General features: G+C 41.0%; 1 protein-coding gene across 1 annotated transcript in view; it reads left to right on the top strand.

The window, feature by feature from the left end:
- The first annotated feature begins 604 nt into the window (after nt 1–604).
- The window catches only part of ACER3 (alkaline ceramidase 3), a 54,198-nt gene continuing 41,373 nt past the window's right edge, over nt 605–13,429 (top strand). The window contains exon 1 of the mRNA XM_015639452.3: nt 605–802. Within this exon, the coding sequence (XP_015494938.1) occupies nt 700–802 (103 nt within the window). The 5' untranslated portion in view covers nt 605–699. The remainder of the gene's footprint in view (nt 803–13,429) is intronic.

Genomic DNA, 13,429 nt, shown 5'->3' with positions numbered 1-13,429 from the left:
GAAGAAATTCTTCAATGCGAAGGAGGTGAGACACTGGCACAGGCTGCCCAGAGAAGCTGTGGCTGCCCATCCCTGGCGGTGTTCGAGGCCAGGCTGGATGGGGCTTTGAGCAACCTGGTCTAGTGGAAGGTGTCCCTGCCCAAGGCAGGTGGTTGGAACTGGGTGGTCCTTAAGTCCCTTCCAACCCAAATCATTCTACGATGCTGTGAAGCTGTTTTTCAACAACACGAAGGCAGCACGCTGTCTCGCTCGCCTGACAAACCCTCCAGGACGTCTCTAGGGAAAACCGGAGTGGAAAGCTGAGGGAAGAAGAAACCTCTTCACTGCCCGCAGACCGGCTTGTAAAGCGGCTGAGGAGAGCGCCGTGATGTTCACGTCCCGCCTCACCCTCATAGGAGCACCGCGCGGGTTCCCTGATAGCCAAGCACGCCCCGCGCTGGTGTTGCCCCACAGACGTTCCCCATATCCCCATATTTTCACCACAAGATTTTTCACCACAAGACGTTTCGCCACCCCCGTTCGCTCCGTCCGACAGGCCGCAGCCCGTCCCCATGGCGACGGCGGCTCCGCCCCGCCGGGCGGGCCCAGCGCCGGCCCCGCCCGCTCTCCCGCCGCTGCCGCTGCGCTCTGGGCCCGGCGCCCTTCTCCCTCCGCTGCCCCCGTGCCCTGGCTCCGCTCTAGCCTGGAGCGGCCGCCGCGATGGCTCCGGCCGCCGACCGGGAGGGTTACTGGGGTCCGCCGACCTCCACCCTGGAGTGGTGCGAGGAGAACTACGCTGTCTCCTACTACATCGCCGAGTTCTGTGAGTGGCCTCTCCGGCCCCGGTCCCTGCCCCGGCCCCGGGGGCCGCGTCCCACCGCCGCCTCCTTCTCCCTTTCCGCAGCCCTTCGTGCTCTCTCCCCGCGGCGGGGGAATCCCTCCTTCTCCTTGTCCCCTCTTTCCGGAGGGGTGATTGTGCCGCTGCCCCTCAGCCAACCCTGGTGGGTGGAAATGGGTGTCTTCTACCTCGTTCCCCCAAAAATCCGAGTCGGGAGCACGGGGAGGTGTAGCCCCTCTCTCCCCAGCGCGTTGTTTGGGCCCCCGTCCCAAGCGTGTCCCTTCGGCCTGTGTCCATAGGGATGGCAGGGCTGGAGCGGGGCTGCCGGGGGCCTGCGGGGGTGGCTGGCATGGGGTGGCCCGTGAGGTGGGTGCTGGGGGTTATCACGGGAGCTGGGGTGGTTGTGTGGTACCACAGGCGTGGGTGAGGAGAGGGGTTTTCGCTGGAGTCGTGCTTGGGGCGCCACGCCGTGAAGCCGCACGGGTCTGCTGCTCCGCTCCCCTTGAGGTGGAAACATCTGCCCAGCCTGGGCGGTCAAACCAAATGAAACCGATCAGGGAGAGAAAAGGTCTCTTCCTATGCAAGATACGTCTTCACCCAGGGAAGACACCTTCCCCCAGGTGGTCTTTGGTGCCTCACGATGACCGTCATCAATCGGGTGGCTCTGCTGCAGGTGGTGGGAGTTCAGCGAGGCTTGAAGAGTCGCTCTGTTGCACGTGGCTGTCTTTTAGGATAGCTCAGAGCCCTGCAAGAAAGCAGACCAGTGGTGTGACCTCGAAACTCTGTTATGCAGAAACAGTCAGGATTTAACATGTTTTAGGGAAAGAAAGAAGGGGCTTCAACTACGGCGTCATTCGTCAGGTGCTTGAGAAGGGAGTGTCTTGCAAGTGATAAAAGATCAAGCCCTATATGTCACTGAGGTTTTCTGGGAAAACTAAATATTTTGTATCCTGAGCAGTGACTTTAAAGGGTGTAGTAGTTATAATTATGTGCTGCTGCCTGGCAGACGCCTTGTACTACAAAAAACTTTCACACGTATAAGGTAGGTAGCTGCCTTTGAAGTGTTAGGGCCCTCGGTGCTAAAGTGACCAGGCTCACCTACCCTGAAGTGATTGAAGTGGGCAATCTGTAGAGGCCTTTCACATAGCTGGGATGCTTCAGCAGCGGTTTGGAAGAGCTTGGCATGCAGAAGACAGAGGGTTCTGGGTATACATGCCAAGCTGTGGCTTCTGGTTGCAAACACTGACATGGGTGAGGATCCAAAATGAATAATTGTGAAAGAGGCATCAGAGTGTAGGAATAGGAAGGAGAACAGGATCTGAAATGAACAATGGCAGCATAAGCAGCTTAGGAGCTCAGAGGAAAAAGGAAGTTGGTGTGTAGATTTATGGCTGAGAAGAGGCAGGTTGGCTGAAAAGGAAACAAAATTAAATACTCTTTAAAGGGGACAGAGTTAGAAGTTTAAATAGAATGAGACTTTTGCAGAGTGTGTATTTTTGTGCTTTCCTTGTGAGATAATTCTCATAGGAAAGAGGAAGTTCTGTTGCTTCACTAATGTAAAAATAAATTTGACTAGCATGTAAATTTTTAAAATAATCCCTGCATTGTTGGCCTTGTTAAGTGATACTTTTTGTCTACTTTTGGATTATTCAGGAGAAGGAAGATGAGGATAAGAGTAATGGGAGGCAGAAAGGCTTGTGTTCTGAAGAAAAAGGGAGTAATTATACAAGGTCTGGTCCCTCCTTATGATTTTGGTGTTTGGGACCACGGTTTGTTGGTCTGTCAATTGCACTGAAAAAAACTGTATATAGGGGCTGTACTGTAAGATAAAGCATTTAAATGGTCTAAGTGTAAAATGCAAAACAGTAAGTAAGCCTGCTGTGGTGTATGGATAGCTTAACAGCAGCTAATTTCAGTCCAGATGCCAAGATGGGTTAGATTTTCTTCAGCAGTGGTTCTGTAACAGTGTTTTCAGGGTCTGAGGCAATAAGTGTCGTGGGGATATTATTTGAAGTTTTACCTTACAGAAGAGTGAAAATCAGTTTACCACTTGGTATCACTCAGGTAAAGCTGATTGTACATAATTTTTTTTGCATTAAGTGTTTGTTATTAATAATTTATAAGAAACTTTGGAGGCCCAAAAATCGAAGAATACTGGCAGGTCAAAAGCCAGTAGGTTGCATGCTGAGGAACCAAACAGAAAGGTTGTTGTGCAAATTTAATTTTTGTGCCATTTAGCATTTGGTTTTAACATGCTACTTTTAGTACAAAATTGCTACATTGTGTTCTAAAAGCCCACATGCAGTTCCTTTCCATTCACCCTTAAAGAACTAGTGTAAATTACGACATTTTATCAATTGTATGTAGTGAGAGATGTGGAAGGGAAGTAAAATGGTGGTGTAGCTCTTCATACTTGCATTCCCTTGATGTATCCCAAACACAATGACATGTATTCAAAAGTTCACTTTTTTTTATAATGAAAATATTTTTTCTTGCCTTTCTGAGTCTGCATCTAGTCAGTTTTTCTCCCCTGTGGAGGTGGATGACTAACTGCTCTACATCCGTCTGTAGAATACTAAACCAATTGAAATGGAAAACCAGTTGAAAAGAATTGTTTTGTGAGCTTAACTCTATTAAGCCTTAAAATGAGTCTTACATCCCTCACTGATCAAACCTATTGTATGGTGTAGTAATTCCTTTTTCAGGATTTCTCACTGATTGACTCCTGTGTGCTGAAGAGCAAGTATTAGACATGTTGGGGTTTTTTTTTCCTTCTTTTAAGCTAAACCTTTGCAGGTCCCAGTGCTTGAAAGCTGAATTATCCAGAGTTTGTACACTTGATTGAGAAAAATAGTAAAAGATAAACCCACCATCCTCCCACATAAGCAAATAGAAAAAGGGCAAATATAAATTCTGGTTTTTAGCACTTACCATTCAAATGTTACAGCTTACTCTAATTTTAGCAGGGTTGGTGTTTTGGGCCAGTTTAGCCCACATAACATTGAGTTTTGGAGGTCTGTTTTGACATGAATGTGTATGACAGGAGCCTTACCCTTCTTGCATTCAGTCATCCCTGTAAGAAGAGTTTCTCTTTTAGAATATGATAAGTGAATATAACTAATCTTCACATATCCCCTTTGTTGAAAGCATGTAGAGTAGTACCAATTCAAACAAATACTTTAGATTCAAAGGAGCCCTGTGTGGTACATGGGGGCTTATCATTCAGTCAGGAAAATCGTGGGGGAGAATTTGTTGTTTTTAATCAACAGAATGTTGTGTTCCAGTTTGGATCAAACTTGAGTCATGTTTCCAGTTATGTTGCTTTGAGCTATCATTGTCCACGAGTAATAGGCATCATCTACAGCATGACTGCTTTAGAGATAGTATATCCTTATGCTGGCATTTACAGCAGCAGGCATCTAGAATATTGCTCCAGGCTTTTCAAGGAATTGGTGAAATTGTTTCTTTCTTGGCTTCTGGTCTTGTCTCAGCATGTTCTGATATCTTTGTATAAGAAAATATTTTTTATTATTATTATTATCATTACCAGGGTTAAATCCATTAGTTTTTGTTTTCACTAGAGATCTGGTAAGTGACTTCTTGCAACTGGGATTTCCTTATGGGACTCTTGTTTAGGTAAAAATCCCACCCATGTAATGAGAATCTGCCCATGTGTCTGGCGATTTTTGTTCCATTTCCTTAAAGCCTTTTGATTTTTGCCTCAGACAAGAGATTGAGATAAGATTATTGTTACTTGTCTTGTTCAGTGTAAAATATCCCATTATCTCTCATCTTGGATGGTAGAGAGTGCCGTCCAAGCATTCTCTGCATTGTGAACTGTGACACAGAAATACTGTTGTTTCTTTTTAGGCATTGCTTGAAAGGACAGCTGCCAAAGATGCACAGATCTCTATTTTCCATGGGGATCATTACTTTAAAGCATAAAAACTTGCAAAATTTACTTAAACTTAGAATAATATCATTAATGTTGAATTTGTACTGCCACGTATAGATTGTCACTCGTTCCTTGTGGGTGTCCTGTTGCATTTTGCCCTTTTTTGCCAGAGGCTTTGGAAAGCAGCCAGAGACTGTTGGGCTAGGTACTCTCTATGTGAGAGTAAGAAAACTAAAATAAAGCCAACTGTCTGCCTCCAAGAACTCTGAAGTTCTTTCAGTGATAAAGTGGCAGATGAAGGAAACATCAAGTTTAATTGGGTGTGATCAGCCCAACTGCCTGCCTGGCTGAGATGGAGCGATTTAAAGATGACACGACACAGATGAGTTCTAAAGAGTGGTTTAACAGAAAAAAAGTCACAGACCTGTAGACTTGAAGACTGAAAGGGATTTGAGGGAGTAAATTTAATGACCTCATTGGAGAAAACCACATCACAACTTTCCTCTGGAAATTTATCTGGCTTCTTGAGGGAGCTCCCTCAACTTAGGGGACGCTGCAAGCAAAAAGGTAAAGGAAGCATTAAACTAATTGATGGTGAATGTAAAGTCAAATGGAGTGTGCAGAACAGTGCTCAGCTGTGTGGTACATTTTAGGATGAGCACTTCTAGCTTGCTTTTTGTGCTGCAGACAAAAAGAAGTTGAAAGAGGGGTTCCCTTCTCCAAAGAGTAATATAGCAGAAGGAAAATCATAAGCCAGATGGTCTCTTCTGTCATGTTTTTTTTTAATTTCTTTCTGTTTGATTTTGAATGAGTGGCAAATACTGTTGCATTAATATATTTCTTTTCCTAGGCTGTAAAAGTACATTCTTGGCTTAAGCCTAAAGATAGTCTTGTAACACTGTTTTGATGCATTTTGCATCACTAATGATTTATATATTATTTTTAATTCTTCCTTGCTTTTTATCTTCCATTCATGATGCAACTATACCTTTTATCTCATGACAGTTCAATTTTCAATTTCCCCACCAACTTTCATTGAAAGATGGGGTCGAAGGCCCTGGGAAAGTTGATTTCTCCAATCATCAGTTCTTATTTATCCATTATGTTATGGATATGCTTAAAACCTGGCAGATGCTGTGCTAATGGACCACGTGTGTTTATCTACTGATATGTGTGTAGTTATTAAGAGACAATAAAATTCTTAAATATGGATTAACAAAGCATTTGATTGCTCTATAATTAGTGCTTCATATTCAGTACTTGTACAGCTGGCAGTTGGACATCTGCCACTCCAAATGAGCAGTGACATTTGTACAATTTAATTTTTCTTATGTGCAAACTGAGGCAGACAGGTCTATGAACTGCATGATATGAACTTATATATATTTTTATATCATAGAATATATATTTGTAGCCAGAAATCGGAAGATTAATGTAAAATAAATTATTATAGAGGAACACTGCTGACTTTTAAGTTACTTCTAATGAGCTTTTAGTCAAAGATTAAAAGCTGTCATAATTGAAAGACAAAAAGTCTTCAGTCAGGGTTTGTTGTGTCTTGTGTGTGTGAAACTGCTATTTATATAATGCATTTTCTATATTTGCTGGTGCTTTTCACAGATAAGTGGGAATGATTTTTTTTTTTTTAAAGAAAGAAGAAAGATTTAATTATCGATGCAGAGATGTTCAAAGGAAGTCTGGGAATTGTCTCCAGTCCCAACAGCTCAGCAGTGTATTGTTGTTTTATCTCACAATACGTGTGAGTGCTCACACACTTGGCTGTTTCTTTGACAACCTCAAGAGGATCATGGAAAAGTTAGTGGCTCATGAAAGGTTAATAAAATGCAAAGAGTTCTTTTAATTCAAAATGTGTATCAAAACATGACATTATAATGCTAGGAGAGAGCCCCCTTGCAAGTGGTTATCAGGGCAAAGCTGATACCTTAGATTGCCTTCTAGCTGGGGGGCTCTTTGCACTTGCCTCTTTAATTACACTCATTCTTCTGTCCATTAGCAGAGAAGCTGAGCTGCTGCATGAATTAAAGGTGCTTCGTTATTCTGTCTTTGAGGAAGTACTGTGAAGAGCAAAAGAATGTGTCAGGAAGAAAGAAATTCTAGAGAAGGCTGCAATCGAAAGAAACCCAGAGCAACACTGCTTCAGTGTCAGTAATTTACCATTAATTGATCTGAATATGCCCATATAGAGAAGCTCCAGGTAGAGGCTCAGTGATTTTGCTGGGTACTGTTTAGATGTAAGGTTTCAGGTACAGACCCTTTGTACTTGAAAATGCAATTATAAATTTTTAGAGTTTTTGTGCTAGCTCAAAAAAATGACTGTCTAACCATGATAATTTTTTTCTGTTTCTAAAAATTAATTTCCTTGAAGAAATATGTTGCATGTGCACTGTGACCAGTGACTGTAAAACTGATATTTCTAAATGATTACTGCAGTCAGCATCTCCAGGATCATTATCTCCTTTACAGTCAGGTCCATCATCCTCTGGCAGAGTAGATACTTCAGTGTGTCTGGAGTTCAGAAGGCAGAAGTTGTTTGCTCTGACAATCTCAGTGGAGAGATTGCACCCTTTGTGCCCCTTCCTCGGCCAAACAAGATTTCTCTTCAGTTCTTTGCCTCTCCACCAACTGGTGACTCAACCTGCCCTGCACGTTGCAGCACTTTCCTGAAGGAAATTCCAAACTTTATTTCAAAATTGAGATTAGTGTCCAGCAGGGTGTATATTTCCCAGCTGTGTCCTGGGGCTTCAGTTTCTTAATTTGGTTTTGCATTGTTCCTTTGGACATGTTTTCTGAATGCAGTGTCCTTGGAATGACCCTGAAATGGTGCGTGCAGAGCGTGTGTCTCTTAAAGGATCTCTGGCTGGTTTTGGGAACAGGGAGGTATTTTCCCTTAGCCAAGTCCAGGTAATATTGCAATTCTCCTCTCTAATCAGAGAAACTGGAGAAGGGGACAAGAGTGTGGCCTGATTAAGCTCGGCAAGGTTCAGGATGTTAGTTTGAGGCTTGACTTTTATATTTGAGAAGGCAAGATTTAGACTTCCTCAGGCAGGAAAGTAGACAAGCAGAATTAGGAAAGACATGGTGTTAGGGGTGACCTGAATATCTGTATGAATTTTGTATGAATTTTGTAGGTATTCCAGCTAGTAGGGTTTCAGGGTATCAACTCAATGGTCATGACATTACCCTAGAAGCTCTTGGTTTATACAGTACTTTAATTAGCTCATTATTTGCAGTAAGATAATGATGCCACTACTCTAGGCTGGATTTTTAGTAATTGCCGATTCCAGTTGGATAAGGATTTGCATTTGAGGAAGAACCAGCATCTGGGAAACAGATGCAATATTAGCTCAAGGAAGTACCTTAGAGCACTGAGCATTAAAATTAGTCTGGACACTTTCAATCTTTGGACAGAGATATTTCTGTATTAAGCTGATGAACAAATGACATCTCTTTCTTCATTTTACGTGGTCAACACCATTTGTTTGTTCAGGCAAAGACCTGCTTCCTGACTGAAAAGCATTCTATTGTGGTCCCTTCAAATGGGTATTTTAAGCTTCATTGAGGAAACCCAGGGACAACTGAAAAATTACTTGTATGTCTTTGAGAAAGAGGGTCTGTAAATCTGGCTTGCCTTGCAGTCAAATGTGTCTTCTGCAATAGGAAGCTAAAATGACTGATGAACTGATTTTGTAGTCACAAGAGAGGAGTTGAAATTTCTTCTAGGTAAAATGAGTGTTTCTTCTACAAGTACTTATCCTTTCTTGCACAGCAAATGTTTGCATGTTTGTGTGAGTCTCATTACAGATTTGATTGTTCTTGGAGGGAGTTTGTAGTACTGCTCTCCTGCCAGAGACTTCCAGGTCTGGTGCTGACCCCAGACTGCAGCAGCCAAGCTACTCTGGGGATTATTGCATGCAGCTGCAGCGTGTATTTCTACTGATATCTCTGCATTCCTTCCACAGGATACAGATGTTATTTATTTTTTTAGATTTTAAATCTTACAGACTTAAAAAAAACCCCACAAATGTATAAATTCAGAGTTGTTCCAGGTAATATTTTGTTCATGAATAGAAACTGATGTCTTTGTCTTTTTTTTTTTCCCTTTCTTTTTTGCCAAGTGTTTTTCACAGTTGTGAAAATGATCTGTATAAGCAGAAAGAATAAACTATACACAGTGTGCTGACCACAGTGTTTGAGTAAGCTGCCTGGAAAACCAGAGAAAACTTTTTGCTTTATTTTTTTCAATTTAGTAGCAAAAATGTAGAAAAAAGGTTGGCAACACACTTCTGTTCATACCAGCTTAATGTTATCTCCATAAGCTGCCACTAGCAGCAGCAGTGTGGAAGTTCAGGGCTTTCTTTAGATGTAGCAGAGTGAAAACCAGAGGATCATTGATGGTTTGTGCTACTGGTGAACGCAGTGTCTCTCTAAGAATCAGTTCAATTGAATTGTGTCAATGCCTTGTAAAGCAGCAGAGAAATGCACTGTGGTGAAATCATACAGCAGATGTTGTTTTCATTCACTTAAACAAACTGCTATGCCTTTGTGATCTGTGATACCACAGTTGCTTTTCACTCAGAGTTTTGGTAGCTGTTAAATCTTTCAAGACCCAGGTTTTATAATCCTGAAAGGCTTCTCAGAATACATTTTTCTGCACAATGCATAACATCAGTGCAGTGCTGAAATTCTGAAACTCTTGAGTCTATCAGAATTTCATTTTTCATGTCCTTTTTTCCCCCTCTATTCTGGCCCGCAGAGAAATACTGTAAAGCAATTTCCATTTCTTAAACATATTTCCTTCCAAGCTCTTCCATGCTGATTTCCACTTTACTTTTGTTTTGTTTTTTTTTTTTCTACTATTGTCTCAAGTATTTCCTCGGAAACATCTCTTCTGCCAGCCTTTGGGCCACCCCTTGTGTTGGGAACATGGTTAATTTGTATATGGTTTTCAACTATTTTGTGTCTTACTAAGTAAGACAGATTTCTGCCCAAATTCCTGTCACCTACCTTATGAACTATTATTGTGCAGGTACTATATTCATTTACATTTATAACAAAAGGATAGTGTTTAGAGCTTGAACCTTCAATATATTTTATATCTCTTCCTTGAGTTGGTTAGACTGTGAGATACTTTACATACTGAATTTGATATTACTTTCTCTGTGGAAAAGCTTCATTTTCCCTCCAGATAAATAGCTTTTGCCAAGGTTAATAGATGGTTGCCAATCTTTTTCTTTTCATTTTTCAAGCACAAACAAGAGCATTATCTTGAAATAACAATTGGACAGTGACCAAAGAATACAATTGGAGTTAGTTATAGACTAGGAGTGACAACCTTTGAGTCTTGCATTATTGAATTAATTGGGTGCTGTTGAAAATTCTTGCTGGAGGTTATTATATTAACTGGAAAAGGTTATGAAGACTTTGGAGAAATGAAGTACCTATGTAAAAGAGATAAAGTTAGATACTTAGGAGCGAAGATGATGACTCTGGGTCATTTTTGTGATCAGTTGCCTGTCATCACATGTTCCAGGTAGCCTTAAGGTTTTTCATTTAAAACAGCCCTGGAGAAAAAAAAAAAAAAAAAAAAAGAAAAGAGATGGTTATTTGTAGAAGGAATTTTTTATTAATACTGATGATGAGGGTGAATGTCACCAATCAGTATTTGAGTCTCTGAATCAGGCTGTGATTACTGACAAGTTTCATTATCCTCATGTGTTCTCCTACAGTTGTCACGTAGTATCTCACTTTTAATTTCCTGCCTCCAAGTCAGGCAAAGTAGGAGAAGCTTTAATTGTTCTGGACACCCAGGGGGAATCCATATTGATAGTAATAAAGGAAAGAAAGTGAGAGGATTTGGATTTTGAAGATGGGCTACTCAAGCTAAAGCTACAAATAGCCGGACATTATTCTCTGCTGCTCACCATTCAGTGAGCATGTTGAGCTCCTCCCCTAAGGCTCAGCTCTCCTGTGTCACTGGGTAGTGCCTGGTCTTACCAGAGCCTCTGGGCTGATACCCACAGCTTTCATGGGTATCAAGTTGTTTTTTTCATTATAGTGAGGACTGACAGATGCTGGGTTGGATGTACTGGGTAGCTCAAAGTTATCAGCTGCTAAAAGCTGTGCTTTTGGATTTGGACAGACCCTTAGACTGAGAGGAGTTGGTGCAGACACTGAACAGGAAGCCAGGATGCTGACACCAGCATAGGAGAAGAATGGCTGGAAGGAATTAAGAATGATGAAAATTAAATGGATGATCAGTGCAATATACTGGTCGCTGCTTAGTTTTAGCCTGGGCTGAACATTAATCTCCATGTCTGTTATTTCCTTCCAGTCCGATATCATCAACCTGCCTTAAAATACCATTCAAAATAAGTTTTTTTTTTGTTTTCCAGTAAAGGATATAAAAGAAGCAAATCTGCCCTTCAGCAGCAAGCTTATTGCATGTAATATTCTAACTTTACATCATCTCAGCCTAATCTCTTTAGACTTTGATTGCATTTTCCAGATGTAAGCACTTGTTTTTAGTGAGCTTTCTAGATTGGTATTTCAAATGATCTGCCTATGTCAACTGTTTTTACTTTAAATTTGCTTTCAAAATCCTTCCAGGTGTACTTCAAAGTAATTGGTGTGCTCGCTATCGTCTTAGATTCATGTTTATTAGGGAAGTTATGCTTTCTTTTCCATGTGGTTTCCCATACCCTAGGAAAGCAATATTAAAATATGACAGGATGGCATAGCAGCTGGCTGTAATTCCTTTATTTATTTATTTTGTAATTCCTTTGTTTATTCCTTGCAGTCTGGTTAATTGTGAATTTCTTGGATTGAGAATAAAATGTCCTGTAAAGAAGGTGTGCACTATCATATTTCTCTAAATTGCTTCCTGCAGTCTCAAAAAAATGGCCACAAATAAATTCTAACATCTTTATTATTACATTTCTAAATACTGTTATTTTTCATGTAATGGTACGTTCAAAATGCAAAAGCCATTTATTACTGTTCCACGATGCCCTGCACTTGTGACAGGTATTGGTGTGATAAACATACAATTACAGTAAGATAATAGGCTTCAAAAGAGACACAGTACTTGGCTTTTTAATTGAGGTGTTGTAGCAATCTTTATTCTGGCCAATCACCTCAGAATATTTTCATTGGAATTGCTTTCATTATTATCTATTAAACTTCACAGCTGGTCCTCCACAGTTTTAATCTTCCCTTTTAATGCTTTCTGGGGAAGAGCAGTTCATGCTGATCTCAGTCTTCACTGGTTTTTGAGACAGATCCCTCTAAAAAAATTAAAATGTAAAAAAAAAAAAAATCAGTGCAAGTTCTGGGGCTTTAGACACTTTTTCTTCACTTGTGATAGCCTTTAAGAATTCCAGGAGGAGAAGTTCATTATGCTAAACATGAGAATTAGTAATGTTTCCAGAAACATTGTTTCTGGAAAAGTTCCCAGCTCCTACTGTGGCTGTACTTTCTGCTTTGAAGCTTTACTTATGAGAAGTGGTGTGCTGAACTCATTCATTTTTATTGTGGCAGCTAAGGATGGTCAAGTGGCTAAAGGAGCACTTTGGTGTCCTGAATTCAGTCGTATGCAGGTTTCTTTGTGACTCAGGCAGCTTTATCCAGCCTGTCTTGCAGGGATATTGAGCCAGAAGACTGGGGTTGCTTAGATCCTGCAGTAAAGAAGACTAAATAGGTGATCAGTGTGTTTTAGATTTGAGGGGAAAGAGCAAAAAATTATTTGGCCCCTCAATAAATGTTTTAAATTTAAATTTGCACTATAAGCATAAATGTCTTTCTGGGATTGCAAGGGTACCGTCAAGGGTATTTGTTTCTTATGAAGAACAAGTGGAGCTTTAATTTGTCTAATTTGTTAAGTATTAGCTTTCTCTCATTTCTCTCATTTATTTTTAGTATAATTTGCATGAGAAGCAAGGTGAGTGTTAGTATAGTATTCTGTTAGGTTGTAGTTTTTGAAATGCCTTCACTCTACAGTAGCAAAGCAGTTTGTGGAGATGGGGGTAAGGAAAAGGATAGCTTAATTGTGACCTAGGGCAATTCAGAAGCAGTTTATAATAAGGGCTTTTGTAGGACGTGCATACCAAAGAGGCCTGTGCATAAGAAAATACACCCACACTTTACAGGTTTGAACTGAGCTTACTTGTGTGTGTTTTGTTAGTCAGCAGTGTCGAGAGCTTTCTCTTTTAAATAGATTTTGATTGTTTTGAAGAGCACTAGTGTAACATAAAATAGTGTAATCAGACTGAAACCATCTAAAAGTATTAGCTGGACTAGTATGATGAATGCCAAGGGAAGGAATTCTGCAGCTAGAATATAAAGTGTAAAACCGTAAATCAGAATGTATCACTTCACACAGCATGTTGGAACCACTTATAAATGTGCACTGGAATAAAAATCAAATTGTGTTGTTAATGATTATTTTTTTTTTTCTAAAATTGCCTCTCTAACCCTCCCCAATCCAATATATCACTGAAATGGTTTATTTCTTCAGGAGGATATCCTGGAGAAATGGAGGCCCGACAAGGGAGAAGCAGCCTAGAAGGTCTAGAAGCCCTGTCCTGCATGCTGACTTTAAACACTTAAACCTTCCAGCTGGCCAGCTCTGCAGCAGCAATGTTGCCTTCAGTTTTTTTGGCCTTGTCCCAGCACTTGGACTTACTGGAAGCAGCTCTGCT

Source organism: Parus major, chromosome 1 (assembly GCF_001522545.3).
Source record: "Parus major isolate Abel chromosome 1, Parus_major1.1, whole genome shotgun sequence".
Lineage (NCBI taxonomy): Eukaryota > Metazoa > Chordata > Aves > Passeriformes > Paridae > Parus > Parus major.
The sequence above is the reverse complement of the archived record's forward strand: the minus strand, read 5'-3'. Positions and strand labels throughout refer to the sequence as shown.